This window comes from Sinocyclocheilus grahami, unplaced genomic scaffold (assembly GCF_001515645.1).
Source record: "Sinocyclocheilus grahami isolate Dianchi unplaced genomic scaffold, SAMN03320097.WGS_v1.1 scaffold315.1, whole genome shotgun sequence".
NCBI lineage: Eukaryota > Metazoa > Chordata > Actinopteri > Cypriniformes > Cyprinidae > Sinocyclocheilus > Sinocyclocheilus grahami.
Genome location: NW_015505494.1, coordinates 515275 through 529139, shown reverse-complemented (window position 1 = coordinate 529139; position 13865 = coordinate 515275). Strand labels below are relative to the sequence as shown.

General features: G+C 39.7%; 1 protein-coding gene across 2 annotated transcripts in view; it reads left to right on the top strand.

Moving 5' to 3' along the window:
- LOC107601942 (E3 ubiquitin-protein ligase SH3RF1-like) overlaps positions 1-13865 on the top strand; it is a 61735-nt gene that overhangs the window by 34798 nt on the left and 13072 nt on the right. For both annotated transcript variants that reach the window (XM_016294305.1, XM_016294304.1), the window contains exons 3-5: positions 6649-6924; positions 7446-7541; positions 11414-11725. In XM_016294305.1, the coding sequence (XP_016149791.1) occupies positions 6649-6924; positions 7446-7541; positions 11414-11725 (684 nt within the window). The remainder of the gene's footprint in view (positions 1-6648; positions 6925-7445; positions 7542-11413; positions 11726-13865) is intronic.

Below are 13865 nucleotides of genomic sequence, written 5' to 3'. Positions count from 1 at the left end.
GAGTGAGCAGAGGCCGGGGGATAAAGTGAGGAACGGCCGGCGGGCTGAGTGAGCAGAGGCGGCGGATTCGACGAAGGAGCGTCCGGAGGGCTTGCGCAACCACATGTGAAGACCCCGGGCTGGACTCCGCTTCGTCCACGGTAAAAGCCGATCCGGCGATCCACAGCGCGAAGTTGTAGTATTTCCTCAGCAACCTGCATGGATCAGCTCCAGGCATGACGAAGCAAATATCGTCCTCCTTTTGGAAGGCCAAACAAAGTAGTTTCGCTTTCACGACGAGTCACACAGCGCATTCACAACATGGCGGCAGCAACAATACTACAGCCAGGATAAAAGTTACACCGCCTTTCTTTGCGTGAACATTTGGGCGGCGTTATGCAAATCTTCCCACATAGTGATGTAGACATGTGGGTGCATGTTAGAATGAGCCGTTTTAGGTAGGTGTGGCTGACTCTTAATTTTTATAAAGAATATCTCTTTGGATTTGAGACTTTAGTCTTTGCAACTTTACAGATCTTCTTTATGCACCAAGAGCTTGTAACACTCCAAAGAGAAAGGAAAAATTGAAATCGCATCATATGACCCCTTTAAAATAAAGCACTGTTTGTTTTATTTGTATAATATGTGTAGTTGTAATGTGTATCTTTTTTCTTATTTTTTTAATAAGAAAGATAAAATAATGACAAATAATGAGAAGGTAAGATCTACAGAGAACGATCAAAGCGATGCAAATAAGCGCACGTGTTTGTTCGTTCATTCGACTTGAAGCGTCGCTGCACACCGATCATTGAATGACATCAAAATACTTTGAGAGTGATTCGAAAAGTATTAGGAGCGGTCTAATCTGCTCTCTATAGCTCTCGTGACATACAGCGAGCGATCTGCACAGTGCAAACAGCCAAAACCTGGATATTTTAGGCAATATAGAAATCCTGGCAAGGATGCGTCCTGTAAGGCATTGTCTTTATAATAGGGAAATTAGTTTAACTGGACTGCTCAGACAACTAAACAAAATAGTAAAACCAACATGACTAAGAATCGTGATAAAACCGTGATATTTCTAAAAAAAAAAAAATTTGTGATATGATATTTTTTTCCATATCGCTCACCCCTAGCATGAACCATGACGTCCTATTCGCAAGTGAATGACTCTTATTAACCTGTTCTTGTTAGAGTCAGTCATAAAGATTCACAAAAGATTATCAAACTCACTCGTTAATTACCAGATCAGTGAATTGTTCAGACCAGTTACTATGTTTAATATTGATTGTTAAATGAAAGTCATTTTTCAGTAATGTCTTATTCGAAATTAACTGAGACTTAAATCAGTCCATTTACTGATTTGTTGTTCATATAATCTGATACGTAACCACAACACAATTTTAACACAATAGTAAATTATTGATGGTATTTGGAGCTAATTTGTACTAAATGCAAAACGTTTGTGTAACTTAAAGCGATAGTTCACCTAAAAACTGTTCCGTCATTAATTACTCACCCTCATGTTGTTCCAAACACGTAAGACCTTCGTTCATCTTTGGAACAAATTAAGATATTTTTGATGAAATCTGAGAGCTTTCTGACCCTCCATAGACAGCAACGCAACTGACACGTTCAAGGCCTAGGAAAGGTAGTAAGGACATTGATAAAATAGTCCATGTGACATCAACCTTAATGTTATGAAGCTACGAGAACACTTTTTGTGCGCAAAGAAAACAAAAATAACTTTATTCAGCAATTTCTTCTCTTCCCTGTCTGTCTTTGACACTTGTAGTACCACGAGGCATGTGTGGGCATTCTTCTGCTTGCAAACAAGGTGCAACGCATCCAGGTTCTACATCAGAGCACCAGCTCCTGCGTCAACAGCATCATTACACGCATGCATGGTACTCTCGTGAATGCGTGTTGAAGACTGACAGGAAAGTGAAGAAATTGTTGAATAAAGTCGTTATTTTTGTTTTCTTTGCACACAAAAAATATTCTTGTAGCTTCATAAAATTAAGGTTGAACATGGACTATTTTAACAATGTCCTTACTACTTTTCTGGGCCTTGAACATGTCAGTTGTGTTGCTATCTATGAAGGGTCGGAAAGCTCTCAGATTACATCAAAAATATCTTAATTTGTGTTCTGAAGATGAACGGTTTTATGGGTTTGGAATGACATGAGGGTGAGTAATTAATGACAGAATTTTAATTTTTTGGGTGAACTATCCCTTTAAATTGTTGTCAGAATACTAAAATGTTTCTTTGTCATGAGACATTTTCATATATTTATGAAGTCAAAAGTTTTATTTGACTCCTAACGGTTAAATTATTAGTGGCTCCCTAGTTGTTTCTTTAGTCTGGAGCCCTGTCAACCTGGCCAAAACATGATCTAGACAGTGATGGGTCACAGATGAGATGGGTGTGAATTGAAAAGACGCGAAACGAGGGGGGTGACTGGAAAGAGTCTTCTTTGAGTGAGCTAAAAGGCTGTATGATATGACATTAGTTTGCCTCTTATAACTAGTTATGGTTAATTATTCATATTTCCTGTCATGAGCTGATTCGCTACACAGTGATTTAGAGATGTTTAGGGATGTTTGTGGATATTAGAGCCTTAATAGTTATTGATTTCTTGTGACTGGGAGAGCTCATTAGTATTGAATTACACATTTCTCATTAGTGCTGTTTTAGGCACATCTAGCTGTCACGCGTTGACAGATTAAAGGAAGGTTCCACGCCGCTAAGAAACGTCAAACATCGCCAAATTGTGTGATGTAATCTAAGAGCTTGTTTATTTAGTTTTTTGTTCTCAGTTTTTATTAAATGTATCACTACCAATAGTTTTACAACTTACCAATGTGCCCTTGAGCAAGACATTTAACCATGACAAGAAGAGGTGGGAATTATTTTTTGCACTTCGTGATTTTAAGGAGTTTCGATTCAAGAATAAATTCAAGGCATCTCATTACCCAAGTACTGTACTACGACTGATTCATCACCTGTGAACGTGAAACCCTCAATAGAATACAGAGTTCAATTGCTCAAATTTATTAACTGAAACGTTATTGTCAGTTTTTGGCTAAATAAAAACTTTGATTTTGGTTTTGGTTCATAGTAAAAGATTAATTTCAGTCACTAAACTTAAAGGTATAGTTCACCAAAAAACTTTTTTTTTCTGCTGTCATTTACTCACCCTCTTGTTACAAACCTGTATGAGTTTCTTTCTTCTGTTGAACACAAAAGAAGATATTTTGAAAAATGTTGGTAACCATTCCAAACAGGTTGCTGGTAGCCATAGACTTCCATAATATTTTTTTTCCCCATACAATGGAAATCAGTGGCTACCAGCAGCTCTTCTTTTGTGGTCAGCAGAAGAAAGAAATTCACGTAGGTTTGGAACAACATGAGGGTGTGTAAATGACAGAAATTACATTTTTTGGTGAACTATCCAAAATGCGAACAGGTCTTTACTATAATGCAAAATTACAACGTATTTGAGAAACAGTTGCATTCATGAGTCTTTTCTTTTCCCCCCTTCTTGGTGATAATTGTACTGTACTGTAAGGCACTGGAAAGAATCTACGAAATGACAAATTAGTTGTAATTGGCAATTAGAGAGGATAGATCAGCATGCCTGCAGTGTAGACTCTCTGAGCCACCGGAGGTTTTTATTTTGTTACTAGGTATTTTTAGGTATCTTGTTTACATTATAATCTCATTTGCTTCAGCACTGGGGAGCGTTTTAACAATATAAAGGTGTTGTTGTTTTTCCCTCCAGTAAGAGAAGTTTAGAGCAGTTGCACAGCAGTGAGTAATTTCAGGCCCGTTGGACACTCAGAGCTGTCTTGCATTAGTGTCTTACTATTGTGTAGTTCTTCTGATCCAGGTTCATCCAGTCTTACTCTTCAGATCTTCGGGGAGACAGACTGGTGTTTATCCCTCCTGTCCCATGAAAGAGTTCTTGGAGCAGGATGAGTCTTGAGATTGGAAAGCCTCAAAGGCAACGAGTGGCCTCACTTTTTTTTTTTAATAGAGCCAGTGAGGTTCATGTAACCTTAGCAAACGGGCAAGCATACACATGCACACCTTCAGTGCTCTGTTTGGCCTGGATAAAAGCCTGAATGCGGTTCCTTCATGTCGGTCCAGTTCAAGCGATCTTTAGTGCCCTTTGTTTTCACACGCAAGGCTTGGAAAAACACACACACACACACACACACACACACACACACACACACACACACACCAGCCATCCTAACATTCATTTGATCAAACTCTTTTTCTTTTTTTCTCATTTTCTTTCTTGTCCTCCTATTCTTTTTTTTTTGTTTCTCATCCTCCCATCTTATCCCTTGTTCTTTCATGTATTTCCTCTTCTCTCACTCTTTCTGTCTGTTTCATGCTCTAAGCTGAGCAAAGTGGGTAAATCTGCAGATCTGCTGACAGCTGCCTTTGAGAGAGGCCCACAGAAGGGGGATGAAAACAGCACAGAGGTGCACAGACGAATGGAGCTTTGATTTTTCAGTTGTTCGAGCCCGTAGACTTGGGCACAGCATTACGTTACATCAAATAAAGCTGTCGGCCCAAATTACATAGAATTGTGAGCAAATAACAATTCTTAAGTTAATCTTTATTTCCTGTTTGGTTTGTTTTTAAGTTTGAGAAAGGGATGTGGTTTCTGAAAGGTCAGTTTGCCCTCTAGTTAGTTGTCTCAGTGTCTGGCTGGCCGTCTGTCTGCTCTGCGGTGAGTGCTGCTTAGTCACTGTCTGATCCTCCTCTGAACTGAACAGTACCACATCAGTCTCTCTCTCTTCGGTTTCCCATGTTTTCTTTCTTTCATTCATCCTTTCTTCCTGTCTGCCTTCCTTTCTTTCTGCCTACTTTCCTGCCTGTTTTACTTCCTTCGTAAAGTACCTTTTTACCTACCCACTTACATTCCTACCTTTGTTCCCTCATTCCTGCCCACCCAAAAACCTGCCCATCTACATGCTATCTGCTTTTCTTTCTTCCTTTCTTCCCTCCTTCCTACCTACTTACATACTTATCTGCCTACCTACCTTCCTTCCTGTCTACCTTCCTAACCAACTTCCTTCTTATCTACCTACCTACAGTACCTTAACCACCTTCTTTCTTTCTTACGTCCTTCTTACCTGTCTACCTATCTGCCTACCCACCTTCTTCCTTTTTTACTTCCTTCCAGCCTGCCTACATAACAGACTACCTTCCTATGTATTTTTCTGCTTACCCACCTATCTACATATCTACCTTCCTGCCCACCCACCTACAGTACCTACATATCTACAAAACCACATTACTTTCCCCCCCGTACTTCTTTCTTACCTATCTGCCTACCTGTCTTTCTTCCTTTTCTACTTCCTTCCAGCCTGCCTACATAACAAACTTCCTTTTTTTCTGTCTCCTTACCTACCTTCCCTCATGCCTACCTACCTATATTCTTTCCTTTCCACCTTCTTTCCTCTCCTTTATTTCATTCTTACCTACCTACCTACCCTATCCCATCTGCCTACCCACCTTCTTTCTTTATTTTCTTTTTACCTACCTACTTAATCCTCTGCTCTACCTGTCTGCCTACTCACCTTACTTCCTTCCTTCTTTGCTTCCTTCCTGTCTACCTACCTAGCCACCCTCCTTACTTCCTATCTACATTCCTTCCATTCTTCCTCCCATAATTTATTCCTATCTATCTGTCCACACCACCGCCCATCTATCTTCCTTCCTTCCTTCCTTCCTTCCTTCCTTTTCAATACCTTCTAGTCTTTATAATGATATTCTGATTCTTTTGTCATTTGTTGTGATTATCATTCTCCTCACTATGCCCAGGAGATGCATGCTAAAGTAGAGGAAGCCCCATGGGGCTTTATGCTGAGTGGTGGTGGGGGTGGGTGTGGGGGTTCTCTTGGACAGAGGGGCCCTCTCTTGAACAGTCTGCCTAAAAAGGGTTCATTCAGTTCAGTTGCCTCCTCCCTCTCTCTGGCTGTGGATCATTGTCAGGCCTGAAAGGAGCTTTGACCAGTTCCAGGCGACTGGTTCTGCACCATAAAACTCCATACACATTGATAAATGGGCTTGCCCCACAACATTGTGAATCCATTGGCATATCCCAGGGTATTTTGGGATTGTTAGACAAGGAGGCAGTCAGTAAGTTAAGCAACACAGACGGTGCAAGACAGACAGAAAAAGAAATTCAGCACAGACAAACAGAGTCCAACAAGGTCAGGCTGAAAGACAAGCCAGACAGACTGATTGCTCATATGTAGCACAAAAGCTAGCAGTGATCTTATGTGATAGTGTTCTGTACTGTATAGCTGAGTGAAGACTATATATATGTGGTTGTTCGTTTCTTTTCATTTTGCAGATATCCATGTTATGGACAGTATGTGATAGGCTCCAAAGATAGCAGTGTATAGGTTTTAAAAAACCTTGCAGCAAAGGGTTTATTACAGAATCTCTGCCTTCACTTTACACTTAACACCCTCCTCCACTCCACACATGGTCACGGTCTATGAAAGTTGGCTGTGGTTATCACGGTCACCCTTCGCCTGTCCTATGAGTTTGATCTTACATTATCCATGAATCCAAGTTGCTTTGGAAACCCTGGGATCCCACTTTTACTAATCCTCCACTTCTTTTTCTCTTTCCTGCAGGGAGTTCCTCAGCTACCTTGTGCCAAGGCTTTATACAACTATGATGGCAAAGAGCCCGGAGATCTCAAGTTCAGCAAGGGTGACATCATCATCTTGCGCCGACAGGTGGATGAAAACTGGTACCATGGAGAGATGGGCGGAGTCCATGGATTCTTCCCCACCAACTTTGTCCAGGTCATCAAACCTCTCCCACAGCCGCCCCCTCAATGCAAGGCCCTGTATGACTTTGAGCTGAAAGACAAGGAGGCTGACAAGGACTGCTTACCGTTTTCAAAGGTGCTGGAAATCTACTCACAGTACAGACTTCGACCTTCATCTTTACTCTTTGCTCATTCACACACACCTTCCATTTACAAGTTCAAAAACAAATGGTAACGCATAATGCATTGGGTCATAAACTAACAATGAACATTTTTTGCAGCCTTTTTTAGATCCACCCCATGATCACTTAATTTGCATGGAAAAATAAGCATAATTTCTTTTTTGTATGTTTCACTTAAAATGAAAACAATACAGGTTTTGAAAGACGTGGGTGAATACTTTTGGGGTGAGCTAACAGCACTGTTTTAATGTTGGAGAAAATGGAAAAACAGAAAAACATTTTCTTCTGCTTGCAACTTAAGTGTTGATCCCTCCGAGCCATTTGTGTTTTGGAAAGATTTTTATTAAAAAACAAACAAATGCCTGGCTTTCACTGATGCCTATGAGTTGCACTATTTTTTATAAACTTTTTAACAACTTGCCGTGAGGGCTTTGGCTGAATAACAAGGAACCTGCTATTTTCTGTCCACCCTCAGGATGATATTCTTACTGTGATTCGTCGTGTGGATGAGAACTGGGCGGAAGGCATGCTGGGAGATAAGATTGGCATCTTCCCCATATCGTATGTAGAGGTGAGTCATATCAGTGCATTTAAAACTGTCATTGTTCCCTAATGTTTTCAAGTTTATATTTAGATTTTTACTGGAAACCTTCAAAATATTCTCCTGCATTTTATGAGTTTACTACCCTTTGTTGCCATTTTTGTTGTCACATCCTGTTCATTTGTTCAATTTTCACCCCAACCATGTCTTTGTTTCTGTTCTTGTTGAAACGCACATCTCTTTAAGATCTCAGAGATCCGTCAAATTGTTGCTAATTATTTGAGATGTATTAAAACCTCATCAGCCTTTTAATTTTTTCTGATGCAAATATCAAAACATGAACAGCCTTGTCTTTAAACACTGCTCTCTTGAATCACTCAACCTCAAGCAAGCATAGGTACAATTATCATAGCCAACTTCACGTGTTGCAGCAGCTTACTTCTCACAACACCTCATGTCCCTCCTCCCATAAACATAGGCAAAAACCTTTATGAACCCTGGCAGAGCCAGCGTGAGCTCTCCACCAGCCACGTGTCTAACCTGTGGGGAAAGAATAACCATCAAAAGACATTCAAAAATAGCTTCTGTCAGAATAGTGCTGCTTAAATAGAATCTCTCTCATGCAGAGCGAGAGTACGAGGGAGGAGAAGGGGCGGAGGCTTTGAGCTTGAACAAAAGCCCTGGCAATTTTCACTAAACCAGACTTTTTCCCAGTGAATGCTTTTGAAAAAGTAATCTCTGATACCGGTGACATCAAAAGTGACATTCACTCAGGTACATTATTGAAAGAGAGTAACTGGGGGGAAAGATTTTTCTGTTCCCATGTCACCTTCTGCCACCATAAATTTATTTTTCAAAGAGTGACTTGGAAATGGAATCAGGCATGTGTCTTTCTTAGTAACTGTCACCTATGCACTAGGGCTGAGGGATATGTCAAAAATATCTTATCGATAACCGCCTTTAAAAATATCGCGATATCCGATAATATCGTCTGCGTAAGCCCCACCTCCACCACGCCCCGCCCCCGCCGAGACAACATTGCCGACATGCACCATAAACACACCATGTTCAGTTTGGTCTTAATTATTGCCACAAAGTTTGGTTTTACTTTTCTTAGTTTGGGCTTAAACTAACAGAAAACATTAGCTTTGCTGTTATTTTGGTGTTGCTAATCATTTTCACTCTGTTCTTATCAAATTTGTGTTTGAAATAAATTTCGTTTTGTGAGGAGAACTGTTGAGGAAAAATAATAGAACCCAATTTTAAGTTCATCATGGTGAAGTTGGACATTCTGGCGGTGATTGTAAGAATGATAAATGCATGTTGATGTCATATAATATTGTCTTGAATAAAATATGCCTATTTTCCGATGTTTCTCTTTCTTTTTGGCATTATGGCCTGTATAGACATTTCATGATGGTAAGTTTAATTTCCTTAATTATAACAATTGCAGCGTTGTTTTTAAACTTGTAGTAACGTATAAACTTGTAGTTTAAACTAGTAACGTATTTGATATTTATCATGTATGACTAAAATCATACAGGGATTAAAAACAGGGATTCTTTCTTTCTGGTAGCCTTCTAGTTCGGAGGTCTCTTTTGGCCCGTTTTTAACTAAATAAAAATAACTGCTTTATTTATTTAGAAGCAGGGTAATTTAAATTTCATTTTTGTATTATAATTTTTATAATTTCTATTTTATTAATCAAAATACAATGCCCACAAAATAATATTCAGTATTGGGCTGCCGAATCGCCGAACGCGTGCATGTTGAAGGGCGAGCCGAGATATAGTAGCTACTATAATGTCTTCAGCCGTTTGCAACAAAACTTTATAGTTTTGTTGCAAATGAATTAAGATTTTATAGTGCTATATATCAGCTTAATTAAACATAATTATATTGTATACACGGTATAAAATATCTGTAAAAATATTGCGCTGATAGTGCGTATTTTAATTATACCCGTCATGTTTGTGGTTTTTCATCATTATGCAGTCTGTTTAAAAAAATATTCAGAAACGCATGCAGTGCTACTTTTTGTATTTTTTCTGTTTAACTTTTGTTAAACTGCAGATCAAAATAGAATAGGCCTATACCCTAAATAAGGATAAATTATATTGGAACGCATCTCCAAAATAATCACATACAGAGATGTACGTTGCTATTACAGTAGTCAGCGCCGAACAACAGACAAATAATATATAAACTGAGGTTACAAAAGTTATTCAGTCTAGATCAGTGAGGGATTTTCTTTTCTTTCGTTCTTTAAATTAACATTAATGACTGGCGGCAGCGGCTGCTGTCAGTGCACGGATCCAATACACCCTTGTTTCCTTTCTCAGCTCTTTACGTTCACTTAAGACATAACCGGTTGTATTTATGGGATATTTTGATATAATTCTATGTGTATTTGTCCATTCGAATGTGTAAGAATGCGAGAAAGAGAGCTCAGTCCAGTGTTCGCATAGGCTATATAAGAGGCGACTTTTGTGCGTGCGTTTTGTGTGTGTGCGCACCACAGAAAACAGCGCGCGAGTGCAGAAGTGAGTTCTATTCGTCTTCTTGCAGTTGAATCTTTTGAAATCGCAATAAATGCGCATACAAAAATCGAGAAGCAGAATCGAAATGTATAATTTTATAACAAGTAATTTGATTCCTGACCTTACGCATCTGATCTGATTTCCGAAATTGGAATAGCTTTTCGATGCCCAACCCTCCTACTAAATTATTTCACTCTTGCATGCAAAAAGACCTGGTGATTATGGGGCTATGTAAAATATTTTTTACAACTTACTAGGTTTATCATTTGTCATTTTTTTCCCGATAATGTCAATAATCGTCTGTTACCTGACTGTTGACATCGACATCGCGATACTTACAAGACATCGTCGATATACGATGTCATATCGCCCAGCCCTACTATGCACTATTTACTGTCTGACTGAGTTTGCAAGGGCAACACTGGGATAATGATGAGCTGATCTTGAAGTTATATTACATTTTATTACCACTCATCTTAGGTGAATCATATGAAATTACAGCTCGTTTTAATTCTAGGATTTGCTTTAGATCTAGTATTGTTTGCTCTACTAGTCAAAAGTTTGAGGATTTGGCTGGTGCTGATCCAACATCATCTTTTTTGGGCATGATGTCTAATTTCTTGTCAGTGTACCTTGCCAATGTTCTTGCCAGTGTATCTCATATTGTTTAATTTATTAATACTTTCACAAATCATATAACATATGAATAAATGAATCCATTGTAACACTGCACCTAAGCACTCTACTCTGTATTCAGCATCTAGCAGAATTTAATCAATCCTCATCGTGACCTAGATCAGAGCGTGTTTAGGTGAAATCTGTGTAGGGTTCTTTGTTTGATGGGCTGCTCTCATTTGTGTAGAAAGTGAGTTGGATGCTCGGGGTGATGGGTGTTGCCTCTGTCATTAGCTGGAGACTCACTGCTCACCTGCCATTGATTTCAGTTTCACATGAAATCAGACATGGCCTGCACTCCCATCACACCCACTGCCCCACATACTGTACACAGAGTCTTTGAACTCTTCCGTCACTTTTTACTCATCTCTTCTTGCTCAACACTTTTTTTTTTGTTGTTGTAGACGGTGCATGTAGCCACAACTAATGTAGATCTTTTTCAGTTTGTTGATTAAAAGATTCATTACTTTCTCTGTGTTCTCCTGCTTCTTTCATTCTCTACAAGTACATCATGCCTTGTTAGATTACATTTAAAGAAAGTGTGCAAAATGTTCATACTGAGTGCTCAAATGGGCATTGTGGGTTCGAATCTGGCTCACAACATTTCTAAAAGTCTAAAATTAGATACAGTAGTAATAGTATGTGGTGTAAAGTATTATTTCCGTTCACTCTCTCTTCCACTTTCAGTTTAACAGTGCAGCACGACAGCTTATAGAACTGGACAAGCCATCTGAATGTGGAGGAGACTCCAGTGAAGGGACCTCGTCCTCGGGCCCCCAGGCTAACGGCTCCCAGAAAGCCACTGGAGAGAAGAAGAACAGTAAGAAGCGACACTCCTTCACCTCTCTGACTATGTCCCATAAGCCCTGCCTGGCCCCTCCACCACAGAGACACTCCATGGAGATCAGCGGCCCGGTTCTGATCAGCTCCTCCAACCCCACAGCAGCGGCCCGGATTGGAGAGCTCAGCGGAGGCCTGTCCTCCAGCGCACCTTCACAGGTGAGAGATGATTAATGGATTGACACTCATGCAGCATATCAGAGCACACCATGCAGCCTTGTGTTGTGACTATGTTAGAGAGATTTGGTGATGGGGAAACAGATCATCCATAAGGAGAGGAAGATGATGATTATTTCAGCATGATGGTGGCTGACCTCTAAATGTTCTGTTCCTCATCCACTTTTTCTCTCTCCGTGTTATATATAGATTAGTTCTCATACTGAGTGGTGGCAAGGACATCATTTCTCACTGAGGATGAGCTTCTCAGCTGTGGCCATGGTTACACAGCCTGATAAGTTCACATGCACTCGCACACACACTCAGTACAGCAGGATCTGCACAGATGTATTAAAAATAGACTGGGGAAGAAGAAAGTCAGGCTCAAATCGGACTCCCACTAATGCCTTAATTTTCCTTGGAGATATCTTGAAGTCCTGTCTCAAAGCAGATGTGACATGATCACCTAAAACAAGGCTTTCTCATATACTTGGAGAAGTTTGTCTTGATAGGCTAATGTGAATGCTGTTTTCAAATTTACTCATTTAGCCATTGTTTATTAGGTACCACTGTTGATAGTATGTATGGATATGGTATAGTTAGTATGATTTTTTTCAGACAATATATATATATATATATATACAGTGTGTGTATATATATATATATATATATATAAATTTTAAACCCTTTTGATAATATTCTATACATTTTCTCAGTTCTCTGTCTCTTACTGTCAATATTCTATAAATGTCATTATATACACTACCATTCCAAAGTTTGCGATTTGTAAGATCTTTTTTTGTGTATTTGAATATTTGATCAAACATATAGTAAAACAATTTATATTGTTAAATATTATTACAATTTAAAATAACTGTTTTCTATTGTAATATATTTAAACATTTATTTTTATTCCTGTGATGGCAAATCTGAATTTTCAGTATCATTACTCCAGTCTTCAGTGTCACATGATCCTTCAGAAATCATTCTAATATGCTGATTTCATGCGCAAGAAACATTTATTATCAGTGTTGAAAACTGTTGTTCTGTGTTAATGTTTTTGTCGAACCCATGATGCTTTTTTTCCAGGATTCATAAAGGGGTCATATGAAGTTGCTAAAAAGAACATTGTTGTGTATTTGGTGTAATGCAATGTGTTTAAGCAGTTTAAGGTTCATAAAACACATTATTTTCCACATAATGTACATTATTGTTTCTCCTCTATGCCCTGCCTTTCTGAAACGCATTGATTTTTACAAAGCTCATCGGTCTGAAAAGTGAGGTGTGCTCTGATTGGCCAGCTATCCAGTGCGTTGTGATTGGCCAAATACCTCAATAGTGTGACAGAAATGTTACGCCCCTTACCCTACAGCACCTTACCATACTGTGATGCCCTGTGTCCCGGCGCGACAAGACAAAAACAATATAACCCATTACAAACGAGGCATTTGTTGCATCCAGTGGGGACATAATTACTGATTATAATGACTTGTACTGTCTTTTTACGCGTTGCGTTGCGTATCGCGCTGCGTAAACATAAAACATAAAACCATGTCTGCATTTGTGATCGGAGAAATGACAAACAACAAGCGCTACTATACACTGCTCAAAACTCGTGTTTGAAACATCAGTGGCCCTATTCTTTAAATATAAAAAACGTACTTACAGGCTGTGAAGAAGCACCAGACTGTCCTTGCAAAGTTGGAACTGCCCCACTTTATGGGATGTGACGTGACATGTGGCCAAGTATGGTCACCCATACTCGGAATTAGTGCTCTGCATTTTTCCCATCCAAAGTGCACACACACAGTAGTGAACACACACACCGTGAACACACACCCGGAGCAGTGGGCAGCCAGTTGGGGGGTTTGGTGCCTTGCTCAAGGGCACCTCAGTCGTGGTATTGAAGGTGGGCGAGAGCGCTGTACATTCACTCCCCCCCTACAATCCCTGCTGGTACGAGACTCGAACCCGCAACCTTTGGGTTACGAGTCCGACTCTAACCATTAGGCCACATTTTCCCCTTTAGAAACAGACACCGGCGTTGTAGGCTACTCTCACAGGAAACAGTCCTCATCCTCCGCAAAATGCGCTGCACACATCTGAATATTTGGGTTGAACTGTTCTGGAACAGTGTTGTAAA